This window comes from Bufo bufo, chromosome 9 (genome assembly GCF_905171765.1).
Source record: "Bufo bufo chromosome 9, aBufBuf1.1, whole genome shotgun sequence".
NCBI lineage: Eukaryota > Metazoa > Chordata > Amphibia > Anura > Bufonidae > Bufo > Bufo bufo.
This window is the reverse complement of record NC_053397.1, coordinates 204,473,664-204,489,174: the sequence shown is the minus strand read 5'-3', so window position 1 is coordinate 204,489,174 and position 15,511 is coordinate 204,473,664. Positions and strand designations below refer to the sequence as shown.

General features: G+C 40.8%; 1 protein-coding gene across 2 annotated transcripts; it reads right to left on the bottom strand.

The window, feature by feature from the left end:
- Positions 1-1,833: 1,833 nt before the first annotated feature.
- Positions 1,834-12,362, bottom strand: TAL1 (TAL bHLH transcription factor 1, erythroid differentiation factor). 2 transcript variants are annotated; one of them, XM_040408079.1, is made up of 5 exons: positions 12,252-12,362; positions 8,671-9,065; positions 8,283-8,538; positions 3,898-3,992; positions 1,834-3,101 (listed from the first exon to the last, which is right to left on the bottom strand). In XM_040408079.1, exons 2-5 carry the CDS (start codon positions 8,993-8,995, stop codon positions 2,677-2,679), a joined length of 1,101 nt encoding a protein of 366 aa, XP_040264013.1. In that variant the 5' UTR covers positions 8,996-9,065; positions 12,252-12,362; the 3' UTR covers positions 1,834-2,676. The 2 variants fall into 2 exon arrangements, with proteins under 2 accessions (XP_040264013.1, XP_040264012.1); XM_040408078.1 differs by having other exon boundaries at positions 8,283-9,065.
- Positions 12,363-15,511: the final 3,149 nt, after the last annotated feature.

The window sequence follows — 15,511 nt, the reverse complement described above, 5'->3', positions numbered from 1 at the left end:
GATGTATAAAGGTCCATGTACCTTTAATACCCAGGACACTAGATCATGGCAGATCAATCCTGTGGATCTATGGATCTCTTATACTGGCAGTTGGTTCATCTCGGGGACAACATGGGGAAAATGAATTTGACTTATATGGGACGTTTTAGGTTGGCAGTTTTCTTCCATGGCCATATACTGGTTGTACCTCTGGTGCCTGAGCCCAGTGGGGCCCCATTGTGGTGCAATGGTCCAAGCAGACCTGGTGCTTGTTTCTGCTCCCCTCCTATCTAGTACTTATACTACATATAGTCAGGGCCCCTCTCCAATTGAGGTTAGGACACCATCCACCCAGAGAAATGGGACCAGTTACAACCAGGTCCCTTTTCCCACAGCAGCGGCATGCACCTCCTCTATGGTATGTACATCCTTGCAAACAAGACATTCGTTGCCTGCACAAAATGAAGTTATCAGCCCACTGAAGAGCTGCTTTCTAATACTTATTGAGTTACGTCAGGTCTTCTCTATTCATATCTAAAGCGAAATTAAGAATTCTGAATATTTCCATGTTGCCAAACAACGCATTGTGGGAGCTCCGATGGCATTTAGAGCCGTTAGGTCAAGTCTGACAACAAAGTGCAAATGAAGTGTTGTCTGTTTCCAAGGGCAACCAGTAGAATTCTACAACAACAAAAAAAGCCAAGTACAGAGAAATGGAGAATGACACTCAAGATCTCAAAACAAAGACAATAAAGCAATGTAATAGTATTATATAGTTACTCAAATATGAAAGATTGGTAAGATGTGAAAGCAACAGGAGCCATATGATACGCTTCCAATGTATCTGTATGGGGAGAGGGCGAAGCCATTGCAGATATTAGAAGCCTAGCGGACAACATGGTGGAACCTATAGGGCGGGATCACATACATGTATTAGGTTTGCTATGGATGGTGGATACAATTAATATTCTAAATCTCATATATGACGTCTAGAATACAGAAGAAGTTGGGTTGTAGCCACCAGAAAATTAAGCAATATGTTTGTTGGCTGCAGGTCACATGTCTATCTGTGCAAGTTTTACACATTAGACCAATTGTGTAACATGGCAGAATAGTCTTATTATTGATATGGACGCTGCCCCTGTGCACACCCCAAACTTATCTGGAAAGCCCACTTATGGGTGGGGTTTAAATAGTCCCCAACCATTCTCAGGCCAGGACAAGCTGGAAATGTGCCTGAAGATCAGGGGCGTAGCAACAGGGGGTGCAGAGGTGGCAGTCGCTACCGGGCCCAGGAGCCTGAGGGGGCCTAAAGACCCTTGTGGTGCATAAGAAGACACCAGTATTATAGAAAGTGCACGCTGGGAGGGCTATGTCATAGATTTTGCACTGGGGCCCAGAATCTTCAAGTTACACCTCTGGCTGGAGGGAAGGGGTTAGGTTGAGAATCTGGCATTCGGGGGGCCGTTTCAACTTTTGCCTCAGGCAGCAGGAAGGCTATGTGCTCCCCTGCCCCTGGCCACAAGCTGAATCGGGGCCCAAGCTGAACTCTTGCACCAGGGCCCATGAGCCTTTAGCTATGCCCCTGCTGAAGATTCAGAGCAATCCATACAAATTCAGGACTGTTGGCAACTATGGATGAAGCTCGAAGGAGTGCGGAGGTAGTGGCACCCGATCCCTGGTGCTGGAGGGGGCCCAAATTTCCCTCTGTCACATAAGAGCATACATGGTAGACGGGGGCATCCTGTTATAGATTTTGCATTTTGGCCCAGCGGCTTCAAGCTACACCCTGCTAGCTTGGATCCTGGACCCCCTTCCTCGGGGGGGGGGGAGGGGGGGGGCATAACTAACACAGTCTGTATAGTTGTCATGAGTTACAGAAGAATTCGATTTTTATGTATATCTTGTATCTATGCCTGATTATTATTTCACTGAAGACGCACGCTGAATAAAAGCGGGACATTCTGACCCATGTATAGGCATATATATATATATATATATATATAAAAAATAAACCAACCAATCAAACCTACCAAAAAGCCTAAATGAATATAACCCAATATTGTAGTCACATCAAATAACATTCTGTTGCCCCATTATAAATAGTAAAAATACTGATGCCAACTGCACACTTCAGAAATAAATGTATATATTCATATCTATATATTGTACCTTATTTTTATTAGGTACCAATTTAAAAAAAACAAGAAAGTCCCAACACTTGGGTGTAAGTCACCAGTGTTGCATATTTCTTCCCTTGAATATTACCTATTTTATGTAATTTAGCATCTGAAAAGCCAAAGTTCTTCCCATTTGCTCCAAAAAATAGGATCATCTTTTAAATTAAAAATTTTCGCTGCTCATTTCATGGTCGAGTCATTGGGGTGACCTGTCTGACATGGTTGTAGAAATGCGGGTCCAAATATATAGGTGTGGCATGTCCAGGATTTCAGATAGGCCAAGCCATTTCAAGGTGGGAAGAAGTAGAACATCATGACTTCATCAAGACATCCTCTTCCTCGTGCCTCCATGATAGATGTGGTTTCGGTGCTCAGAATTTTGAGGGGTGTTGTCAGGGTACCTTTAAGATGCATATTGTCTTGTCATCCCATGTGAATAAACACAGAAAATACAGAAAAGGGCCCCAAACCATGTGTCACAGTCAAGAGACAGTCAGTAGAGTGTTCTACAGCACTGTCACCGCTGCCCGTTGCTTTCTATGGGGAGCATGGCCTGGTGCAGATTTCTGTTGTGTTTGGAGTCCATTGTGTCGTGATCTTCTGAAAAGCTGTCAGGACTCGGCGCCCCATCTAAAGAACTTCCACAGCTGGAGTTTGGAGACAGCATGTCCTGCAGAAGATCTTGCTGGACCATACCATTATCTTTACTTATTTTGCTCCTTTGGCTGCCTTCTTCTTCTTCTTGGTCGTCAAGAAGTTTAGCAAGGAAGTTAATGTATTTCATGGCCAGGCGTAAGATTTCGTTCTTGCTTAGCTTCTTGTCTGGAGGATGAGTTGGGATCAGTTTTCGGAGCTCAGCAAAAGCTCCATTGACATTTTGCTGTCTCCATCGTTCCCGGCTGTTTGTGAAGATGCGACGGACCACCTTTGTATGAGGACCTCCTGCAAAAAGGATGCCATAGTATTATCAAGACCAAATAGCTTATCATAGAAAATGAAGGTTCTAGTTCTTTACAAACCAATATATACATAGAGAGAGAGATAAAAATGCACCATATACCAAATACAACACGAAAAGAATAAATCTGATGGATTGGCAACAGAGTTGTCCATATACCTCATTCCAAATATATACCCCATGAAATGTATGGCATTACCAAAACATTACAACTTGACTAGTCCTGAGAGTGGTTAATCTGGTTTAGAAAACCTATTTTCAAATATTCTATTTGGGTATTATTATTTCATAGAGGTTAAGCTCAATGAACCTGTGTGTCTCTACCTGGAGGACCTGGCATGTCCATGCATTACATAGACATCCCATTCATTTCAATGGCAACTGTGCAATGCCTCATTTCTCCTGTGGAGGTGCTGCAGGGAAATCAAAATCTTGCTGCTGGCTTCTCCTACAGATTACATCTGATCATTGGGGTTTCCAGAAGCTGGACACTGTGTGATCAACTTATCCAGAGACTCTTTTGGCAAAATGGGATCAGCCAAAGTGAATACCCATATTAAAACGTGTTTTTTTTTTAGAAATGGAGATAGATAGATAGATAGATAGATGATAGGTTAAAATTAGTCTATATAGGGCAAATTAACTAGAATACAGAGGTCTAGCAGCCTTGGAAATCAGCAGGAGGATATAAATAATGTGCACATACACAATAAGAAGCTGCTCATTTTACTATCAAGTTATAATTCTGCAGTGAAATACGATTAAAGGCTTAGGACTTACCTTCCGTAACTTCCACTTCATACGGCCCTGTCCGCCTCTTGACCCTCACATTATTATTGTACATTGGAAAGGTTTCCGTCTCGTCAAAGTAGCCACTGCAGAGACAAAAATACAGTCGGCAATATGTTTTCAACTAGGTGTAGCCATGTGTAGAGCTGACACTTCCCAGTGTGTAAGGGAACAAGAGCAGTAACAAAATAATAATAATAATAATAATAATAATAAAAAATATTATCTTCTTATTGTTTGGTAAAAAAAACTAAAGTTAAAGATTATTAAAAACAGCGTTATTAATAGTATAATATGTATTTATTAATATGTATTTTAGCTATTAAATTTAGTAATTTAGCATAATTTATATTTTTCTGTAATTTATTTATTGATTCTTAATGAATTTAGCAGTTGTCCAATGGTAACATTACTGGTATGTAGCATCATCATGGTTTTCTGCCATTCAGAATGAGATTTTATTTCGGCTAGCGGCATCATGTCACGACAATCGCATTATTATCAGAATAATAGGACAATATCTAATGGAGACCCACATACTCAACAAGATACAATAAATTTAATATATATATATAATTACCATCTTTTTTTTAAAGTATCTTTTTATTTAAAACTATGTAACAATTTATAAAAAAAATTATATATATACATATTACAATTTTACAATGATATAAAGGCAGAGCACCGATAACGGTCTCAATTTAGCAGATTTGCTTCTCCATTTCGAATACTATTAATTATTTTATTTTTTTTAAATAAAATTTTAACAAATTATTTACTTATTTATTTTGCTCACTTATATAGCGCTGATGTTTTCAGCAGTGCTTTACAGACATTGTCATCACTCGCCGTCCCCAGTGGAGCTCATAATATAAGTCCCCCTCCTTTATTAAAAAAAATGTCAGATATATTTCCGTATTGCATTTATTATAAATAGAAATCGCTTCTGATTGGATTAAATTAGGGGTATTGACAAATACCATACAAAAAAAGGCATCAAGGAAAGGGTTTGAGGGAAAATGGAAGATTAGAGGAAGTAATACAAAGATTCATTAAAGAAATGACCAGGAATGGGAAACAGGGCAGGAAATAGTAGATACAGTTACAACAAGAGAGGATGCAGCAGGCAGGATCTCTGTGGGATGGAGATATGCCTTATAGAAGCAGGTTTTTTTTTTTTAAAGAAAGACATTAGTATAAATATTATATATATATTATGTATTAGAATTAAGTTATGATAGCACACAAAGAGTATGGCCACACGGTCAGGTTTCCTGATGCAGAGAGACTTAAAAAAAAAAAGAGAAGTCGTATCCATCCTTTATACTTCTCTTCTTTTATCATCTGTTCCTCATTTTGCCTTCCAAAACAGCATCAGAAACCTAACCCTATGGCCGTACCTTAATAATATTCTTGCAGGATATTAATCAGTTAAGGAGCTGCTGCTTGGTTATGGACTTTATAGGTATGAAATTGGAAGGACACGTTAGTGACCACATTAGGGTACGACCACACAGTCAGGTTTCTGCATGCAGTTTTGGAAGCCGAAACCAGGAGCGAATTAAAAAAAGAAGAGACGTCGTATCCGTCCTTTAGGTCCCTTTCACGCGAGCGAGTTTTCCGCGCGGGCGCGATGCGTGATGTGAACGCATAGCACCCGCTCTGAATCCTGACCCATTCATTTCAATGGGGCTGTGCACATGAGCGTTGTTTTTTCATGCATCACTTCTGCGTTGCGTGAAAATCGCAGCATGTTCTATATATGAAAAACGCATTGCCTTCGGAAGCAAGTAACATAGTACATAAGGCCGAAAAAAGACATTTGTCCATCCAGTTCGGCCTGTCATCCTGCAAGTTGATCCTGTGCGGATGCGATGCGTTTTTCCCTGATGGTTGCTAGGAGATGTTGTTTGTAAACCTTCAGTTTTTTTATCACACGCGTGAAAAACGCATTAAAAAAACGCATTAAAAAAACGCATTGCACCCGCGTGGAAAAAACTGAACAACTGAACACAATCGCAGACAAAACTGACTGAACTTGCTTGCAAAATGGTGCGAGTTTCACTGAACGCACCCTGAACGCATCCGGACCTAATCCGTCACGCTCGTGTGAAAGAGGCCGTTATACTTTTTCTCCTTTTATGATCCACTCCTGATTTTGGCTTCCAAAACTGCATCAGGAAACCTGACCGTCTGGCCATATCCTCATAGATGTAACATTCGGACTCCCTAAACCGCACCAGGTTTTCAAGAAAAATTTGGCAGCAGATCCTGTCGCTCTTCACAGTAAGGAGGTGTATTCCTCCCGCGCAGGAGCGGATTTCGTAGCATCACACAGGATCAAAAACAATATTTTCTGCGTCTCTGGTTACATACGGTGCTGCCCATAATTATTGACTTAAAGTTACTTTTATTCAACCAGCAATTAATTTTTTTTAACGGGAAATGACATCGGTGTCTCCCAAAAGATAATAAGACCATGTACAAGAGGCATTATTGTGGAGGGAAAATACAATTTCTCAGCTTTTATTTACATTTGAGCAAACTTGCTAGTTGAATATAAGTAATTTTAAGTCTAAATTTGCCAGGAGTATGAATAATTATGGGCAGCGCTGTATATAAGTACAGGTCCGGTCTGCCTCACTGGTTGTCAGTCAATTTCGACACATGAATTCAAGCATATCCTATACAGTGACTGTCAGATGAATGTATCTCCAAATACGTAGAAACAACTTTGCAATGTCTGCACCAGTATAGGGGTGCAGGGGCAACCGTCACACCCCAGCCCGATATCTCCACACCAGATTTATACATGGCAGGTGGGGGCCCTGATACACATTTTGCATAAGGGTCCAGAAGCTTTGAGTGACACTTCTAGTCTGTAGTATACTGCTCTCTGTGATAGAGACGTCACATATGGGGAAGGTGAATACGGGTTATAAATTAACATAAGTGCTATTCAGCATTGTGTGATCAATTGTCGCTATATGAGAGTAATATTGATGCCATAGCCCTGCATCGAAATACCCTGGACAAGGCAGAGCGGCTTGTGCCACCAAGGGCACGTCCTCCTCCATCCTCCATATAAGCTGTATCGTATCGGTGCTATGCACCTAATGCATGTCATTGATTTAGGATAAAGTAGCACGCACTGGATGTGTTGGTTTTGGGCAGGATGTGTTGAGATTTCATATGGGTTTGGTGGTTTTGTGCTGTAAGTACCTTAACCAGAGTGATCTATAGGCAAGTCTAATGAGGAGTCCTTACAGTTACCCATAGCAATCAACCTGGATTCCTATTCTCCATCAGATTTCCATTACGCCAGCTTTGATCCCCTCCCCCCATTGGGTCGAAATTGCTGTATGGCTATATTATTTTTTTAAAAAACAGCAGCAGAATAACACAGCGCCAGGTTACCATGTGTTCGAATTTACTAATACATTGCAGGAGATGTGTACTATATCCATAGCAACCAAGTATCAGCTATAGGAATGCAACATTAACGGTTGCTAGGGGCAACTGCTTTGTTCTCCACACTGCAATTTATCATTTTCTCCTGTATATGAATTAATAAAACAGGGGCCACATTCTCCCAGGTGAGAACTGTGCTTCATTCTCGTGGCTTCTCTGCTTCGTAACAAGCAAATAAAATACAGCAAGTGGCCCTTTCATTTTCTCAGGCACTACAAGTTCCAGCATGCTGCCCATTCACAAGCCACAGACAGAGAATACTTTAGCATTTGCAGCAGATTCGTTTTGAATGCCAAGGAGAAATGGGAATCCAAGAAGATATATGCAGAATGAGAGTTGTATCTGCCTAGGGAGAATAAATATCCAAGGAGCAGAGATCAGGGCTATGACTGTGACACTTGGATAATCAGATCTGCATCATGTTTTCTGTAATTGCTAGTGCCTCCTATATAACACGCAGGGTCTGCAGAGGGGTTGTCTGGAGGGAGGCACAGTTTGGATCTGTTTTGACACCTATGGGATGAGATCATGAGGGGCCTTTGTCTGCCTGTCATCGGTCATTGAATGAATGAGATGATCTGCAAGAGTTTTTAAGCTGTTGAGCTAAGACATATCAGTGAAGATGTAAAGACTTGGAAAGCATGCTGGGATGCTCTGCAGGTAGGATGCTCTGCAATGTGAGATCCATTTGCACAGAACTGTGGTGAAATGATCAGTTCAGAGGAAGGACTTTGCAAATGTATAATGCAGCTATATGTTCTAGCTGATGAACATGGGCAGGACAGTGGGTGGTGCCCAATGTCATGTCAGAGATCATACTACATGTGTGTGGACTGTAGGCTGCCCCCTAATAGCCAGATACATATGAGCTGATGAAATAAAAGAATAATAGAACTACTACCAACCTGTTTCCTGGGGTCAGAGGCTGACTCAATCCATACAACATGGCTCTGCCAGCTGTTTGCAAGGGGAGGTTATCTGGAGGACTCAGCTGCACCATTCGAGCTTCAGAGGCTTGCTCAGCTTGTGGTCCAGTCAGTGGAATTGGGGGTCTGCAGAGTTCTGTGGTTGCAGTCAGAGGTGGTCCAGGAACTGGAAGTGGGGTTCTGCAGAGCTCTGTGGTTGCAGTCAGGGGGGTTCTGCAGAGCTCTGTGGTTGCAGTCAGGGGGGTTCTGCAGAGATCTGTGGTTGCAGGCAGGGGGGTTCTGCAGAGATCTGTGGCTGGAGTCAGCGGGGTTCTGCAGAGATCTGTGGCTGGAGTCAGGGGGGCTCTGCAGAGCTCAGTAGTTGCAATTAGGGGGGCTCTGCACAGCTCAGTAGTTGCAGGTAGGGGTGCTCTGCAGAGCTCTGTGGTTGGAGTTAGAGGGGCTCTGCACAGTTCGGTGGTCCTCAAGCTTTGTAGTCTCAGTTCCTGCTCTCTGGCCTTTATATTGGTGGATCCCTCCCCCCTCCTGAGCAGCTCAATCACCGGCACAGCTCTAGGGGGGGGGCTGGGGGCCGCCCCCTCATTCACCCCACTCAGCTCCACACCACTGCTGCTCTCCGCCTCTGCTGCATCTCTAGCAGGAGATGCCACATCTTCAGAGTCTCCCATCTCGGTGCCCAACCTCTCCATCATCTTCAGGGACAGTGCAGAAGGAGGAGGACAGGCTTCATGCCACCACTGTCACCTCCCACAGAAAGCCTACCTGCAGACACAGGGAAATGCACATAAGTGACAGCAAATAGGGTTCACCCCCTGCAGATCAGACCTAGCTCAGTGGGCTCCGACCTGTGTCATCCCAGCTGACGGCAGACTACAACTCCCAGCATGCCCTGACAAGAAATAGTGGGAGTTGTAGTTTCACCAAAGATAGTAGGGAGCATTATTAAAAACTGCACCCAGCACTGCAAAAATTTTTTTTGTCATAACCATCATCATCTCCAAAATGTACAGAACCAATAGTAACCAGGTGGATATGGAAAAATGCAAAATTCTCGATTTCAATATTTTTAGATTTTTAGAAAGACACCAGCGCTGATGCCTCTTTTTGGTTGTGTTGGTTATACTATATTTAGAAAATGAATGATTTTTTTAAATAGAATTATTACACCCCCCCCCCCCCTTTGTCAAAGAGAATCAGTGTAATAAAGATAATTAAGGATATTAATACTGCAGGATAAAAAGGGGATCAGCACTGTAGTCCTGGTGTCTTCCAGCACTGAGGTCCTAGGTTCAAATGACATGCTGATAGGGAACCTAGATTGTGACCCCCATTGGGGACAGTTGGATGTGGAATATAGTAGCGCTATATAAGTGCATAAAATAAATAAATAAATAAATAAAACCTAGATTGTGCATATGTCAGCCATAAGGGAGTAAATAATTGACCTGCAGGGGGCAGTGGAGGACATCAGAGCAGACTGACCACAGGGCTATCAGTCCTAAGGGTTAACAAACTGATGGTAATGTCTATTCAAAGGATACTCTAAAAGGGATTAAATATGTTATTATTATTATTAGTAGTAGTAGTAGTAGTGGTCGAAGTAGTAATAGTAGTATTTCTAGCAACAATAATGCAATAGCAATGCTAATTATATTAAATAAAATACTATTGCTAATAATGACAAATAAAAACATATAGGACAAATAAAAATATAGTAGTAGTAATAATAATAATAATAATACTACAACAACTACTACTACTTCTACTACTAATAATAATAATAATAATAACAATAATAATAATAATAATAATAACAATAATAATAATAGCACTGAAAAACATCTCCTCTCATCTGTGGCCATTAGTGAATTCCAGAAAAATTCTGAATAAATACCAGAATTAATTGTTGTTATTGTTTTTATTTCCTACAATTATTATGTAAAATAAAGAATAATAATTCTTTCTTTTTTTCAGTAACAATCATGATTTCTATCATAGGTTCTATGTAGTAATGCTGTGAGGTAATCCAAGAAAACAGCAAAGGAAGATTCTGATTGTAAGGCCTGGGTGCAGGGTCCTCTCCTGCATGTCATACTGTGTGCAAGCTAATGGTGTAATAGTATTAATAATAACAACAATAATAATAAATAAATAAATAAATAATCATTAATATATTTGTAGATATGTGGTAAATTCATGAAACGGAGTCTGTTCCCTGCAGAGGACAAAGCCTCCCTACATATTTATAGGACCATCCACATTGTCATTACATAGGGCAGATGGATGGAAGGACACATATTAGATATCGTACAGTATAACTCTACTGTCGCTACATTGAATTACATTTACATTCACTTAGAAAAACGAATTCACTGATCATATCCTTCTAGATATTTTACTAACACACCGATCACATCATTAGATCCACATACACTTATTATATTGTTGTATTATTGTATTGTTATCTTTGTATTTTTGCTATCATCTCCTCTCAGTATGCCCCCCCCACGCACACACATTGCCTCTTCTCTATGTTTATTTGCCATTTCATATTTCTATTTTACCGCAGAATATCTTAAAATATCTCATAATCCGATCCCTTTACTGCTGAGCAAATTAATTAGGATGACTGTGGCGCAGGAGAGGTTAATCCTCCATGACAAAGGCGCCCCCTTTATGGTCTGTACCCAATAAATGTGCACAGCTCTGGACCAGAACTGTATCTACAATGTAACCTTACATAGAAAACAAGATCTATTTATCTATCCTCTAGCTAATATATTTATATTTATTATTTATTTTATTAATGTATTTATTTTTTTACAGATGTTTTCTATTTGCTCCCATTATTACAAGCAGTTTCCAATATTTTCTATAGAGCCTGATATTTATTTCCCCATACACAGCAGGACAGACGGACAGGTCAGTGCTATCGGGGTGATCGCTGTGCCCCCATGTGTTTGATAGTCCCGTATAATAATAATATCCAGAAGCTGTGAGCTGTAATGCCCCCAGTAATGCCCCCAGTAATGCCCCCAGTACACAGCGCTGTGCCCACCGCCGGCAGCTACTAATAATGGATCAGAATAATACATCAGTCCTCAGCATTGCTACCCCGTCACCTACTACTACTGCTAATAATAATAATAATAATAATATAAAAAACGTAATAACATGGTAACAATAAGAGCAATTATTTTCTAATAATAATAATAATAATAATAATAATAATGCAACAGTATCTATAATAGTATTTATCGTTCTTAAATAAATATATCAAATAAATGAATCGGTTAATTGGTAAATGATGTGAAGTATTTATTATTATTATTATTATTATTATTTTTCGGATTCACTGTAAATGAACGTGATAAAAAATATCATTAGATGGGTAAACTATGTTAGTGTACTATTGTGTTATATATATATATATATATATATTTTATATGAAATGTACATGTGTGTACAGCAGATGATGTCACCGTGCGATCTGGAGAATGATACAATGTATCAGTATTAACACCCGACAACAGGCTGCTCGGTCATTAGTCGGTCGGGTCTTGGTGATGTCAATTTGTCTGACGATACAATCATTAGATGAAACAAGGGGGAAATCATTTCACACCTCCAATATTATAAAGGGGGGGGGGGGGGGTGAAATGTACAAAGCACAAGAAGGACCGCAAATAAGAGGCGAGTACATTAACAGCCCTGTACACACACAGGTGGATACCCCTTTATACCCCTCCAGATGAACCCTCCGCATGCAGTGAGACCCCCATACCTGTATCCCCCCCCCCCCCTCCCTGTAATTCCCTGCACCCCATCCTGTTACCATTCCACTATGTGCCCCCCCATCAGCAGCACAGGGACAGTCAACCCCTTCATCCAATATAGGACAAAGCCCCCCTAAATTCAGTGGGGTGACCCCCTCCAGCATGGACTCACCGCCTGCTCTCCAGGAGGAAGAGTGAGTGTGGGCGCCATGTTGTGGCCTGTCTGCAGAGCCGGGTGTAGTGAGGGGAGTAGCCGGGAGGTGCTGGCTGTGCAGTCGTTTCCTATTTAGTATGGAGAGAGGAACACTACAGCAATGTGTCCAGGAGAGATAAGCCCTGGCAGCAGCGGCCAGCCTGCCCCGATAAGCCCCCAGCCCATTATTTATCACATCACTCATCATCATCATCATCATCATCATTATTATTATGTGGGCATTTTATCCAGGGAAGGAGGAGAGAGACAGATGGATACTATGTAATATATATATATATATAAGAGAGAGAGGAGGGGGCATGCTATGCAGCCTGACACACTTACCATTACTATGCCCATTTTATCCAGGGAAGGAGGAGATAGTAATATGTTTACTATATAAAATGTACAAATAAATAAATAAATAATAGAGAGAGAGGAGGGGGCATGCTGTGATAGATGTATACTAGATAGATATATGTATACTATATAATATGTACAATTTATATATATATATTTATTTATTTATTTATTATCTATCTCTCTATACATCTATGTATATCTATCTATAGAGGAGGGGGCATAACACACTGCTAATATTCAATATTATTTATTATTATTATTATTATTATTATAATACTGTGTATCTTTTATAAAATATGGCATCATACATGAAGCCCCTCATGAAGAGCAATCAGCTACATGGTGCACAATACAGCAACCATATGTACTGTATATAGAAATGTCTATGTGTGTATATTACATTATTATGGAAGGCAGTAAAGTAGTCACTGGAGGCTCCTGAGCAAAATGGGATGTGGGGGAAGGAATGAGAATAAAAATAGCTGTGAAAAATGTCTGCAGGTAAAGATGGTAAATTTACCACACTGCCATCTTACAAAAGCACTGCAGTGGCTGAGCAAAACTGCCATACAGTGCCCAAATAACATTACACTGTTGTAACCAAAGAATTCCACCATATAGTGATCAATAACTAACAGTACCTTGCCTTATTCAAACTCCGCTCTATAAGCGCCCAGTAAAAAATAGTGGAAAAAAATTCCACCATACAAGGATCAATAATTACCAGTCCCTTGCACTGTTCAAATAATACTACCATATAGTGCCAAAGTGACAGTACCATGCAATATCCAAATAATACCACCATATGGTGACCAATAATTGACAGTATCCAAACAATACAATACCACTGTATAGTGCTCAAAAATTAACAGTACTGTACACTATCCAAGCAATACTACCGTACAGTGCCCAAGTGACAGTACCATGCAGTATCCAAACAATACCACCATACAGTGTTCAATAATTAACAGTATCATGCAGTATCCAAATAATACCACCATACAGTGCCCAAGTGACAGTACCATGCAGTATGCAAAGTATCCAAAGTATCATAACAGTATCCAAAGTACTATAGCAATACCGCCATACAGTGCCCTAAGTGACACTACCATGCAGTATACAAACTATACCACCAAACAGTGCCCAATAATTAACAGTACCATGCTCTATCCACACAATACCACCATACAGTGCCCAAGTGACAGTACCATGCAGTCTCCAAATAATACCACCATACAGTGCCCTAAGTGACACTACCATGCAGTATACAAACTATACCACCAGTGCCCAATAAATAACAGTACCATGCTCTATCCACACAATACCGCCATACAGTGCCCTAAGTGACAGTACCATGCAGTAATAATTTTAAGAATAATCTTTCTTTATATAGAGGCAAGAAATGTTGCAATTCAGAGGGTTACATATACAGAGAAAACCAGACACTGCAAAGGAACAAATGAATCTACCATTCAAAGAAGAAGAGTGAGGGTCCTGCTCCCAATAGAGAACAAACTGAACAATACTGTCATACAGTGCCCAAGTAAATACAGCATGCAATGCTCAAATAATTCCACCATATCACCAATATCACCGCACAATGGACAAATAAAAGTGCCATACTGTGTCCACATAATAGTACCAGGCAGCAACCACACAGTGCCATCATGCAGCGGCTGGTAACGGCGCCATGCTGCTCTCATTTTAGACTGCCATGCAGTGCTCACATAATACCACTATACCATGTCAAGACAACACTGCGCAGTACAGAATAGCAGGGTATGATACGGTGCCCAATTTACATCCAAACAACAGTGATGTCATCAATAGGAACCAGGGTCATTGTTCGGATGGGACTCTCAGGGCAGTTCAGCCAAAAAAGACACAATGTAGGATAATGGTCATTGTTTGGACAGGAACTTGACGATGAAGAAAAGGGGAATAATTGTGAATAATCACTGTGAAGTTACTGGATGCAAGAACATGGATTCTTGGAAAAATTTATTTTGAAATTAAGCAAAACGGAACATTTTAGGGCTCATGCACACAAACATATTTTTTTCCGTGTCCATTCCATTTTATTTTGCGGCCCGTATGCGGAACCATTCCCTTCAATGGGTTCACAAAAAAACGGAAATTATTCCGTGTGCATCTCATTTCCATATGTCCGTTCTGCAAAAAATATAGAACATGTCCTGTTTTGTCTATTTTGCGGACAAGGACAGGCATTGTTACAATGGATCCACAAAAAAATTTAGATGCTCAGTTCAGTGCTACAGTCTCTTGGAAATCAATGGTGATCGAAAGTTGGGGACAAAACCTTCTGGCACATCTTCCATGTGTCTGGGTTATGTTCAGGCTGGAGCATCAAACCCCCGAACACCAAGGGATGGGATACTCAACTAGTGCAAACAGGCTTTACTAGGAGGTGTTTAGGGTCCTGGAGAGGGGGGCATATTAATCATCTTTACCTTTGCACCAAAAAGATCCTCCAGTAACACTGCCATTGGAATCCTAAAGGGGTTCTCCATTTTGGGCAATTCCTTTAAGTAGGAGTGCATTGCTGCTGGGACTCCCAACCATCAGGAAAAGGAGGTTACTGAGAGCAAGCATTCAATTCCCATGTAGCTCCACCACAGGAGAAATTAATTATTTACATGGGTCCTCCAAGAAGAGAGAGGTACTTTGTAGCCTGGTGGCTCACCTTAGTCTAATGGATAAGAATCCTGAATGAAGGATTCTCCTCACTTAATCCCCTGATGGGAGATTTAAAAATTGTCTTTCTCAACCAGAATTATCCCCTTTAATGGGAGTCTGTCAGCAGTTTTGACCATGCTAAACTGCCTACAGCACTAGGTAGTGGCTGGGGGGAGCAG

Excerpts from the sequence above, each read along its gene's own strand:
- TAL1 (XM_040408078.1), bottom strand. The coding sequence starts at position 8,995 with ATGATGGAGAGGTTGGGCACCGAGATGGGAGACTCTGAAGATGTGGCA. Across the intron at positions 3,993-8,282 it reads CCTCTGACCCCAGGAAACAG|TGGCTACTTTGACGAGACGG; the intron begins GTTGGTAGTAGT and ends TTGTCTCTGCAG. Across the intron at positions 3,102-3,897 it reads TGAAGTGGAAGTTACGGAAG|GAGGTCCTCATACAAAGGTG; the intron begins GTAAGTCCTAAG and ends TCCTTTTTGCAG.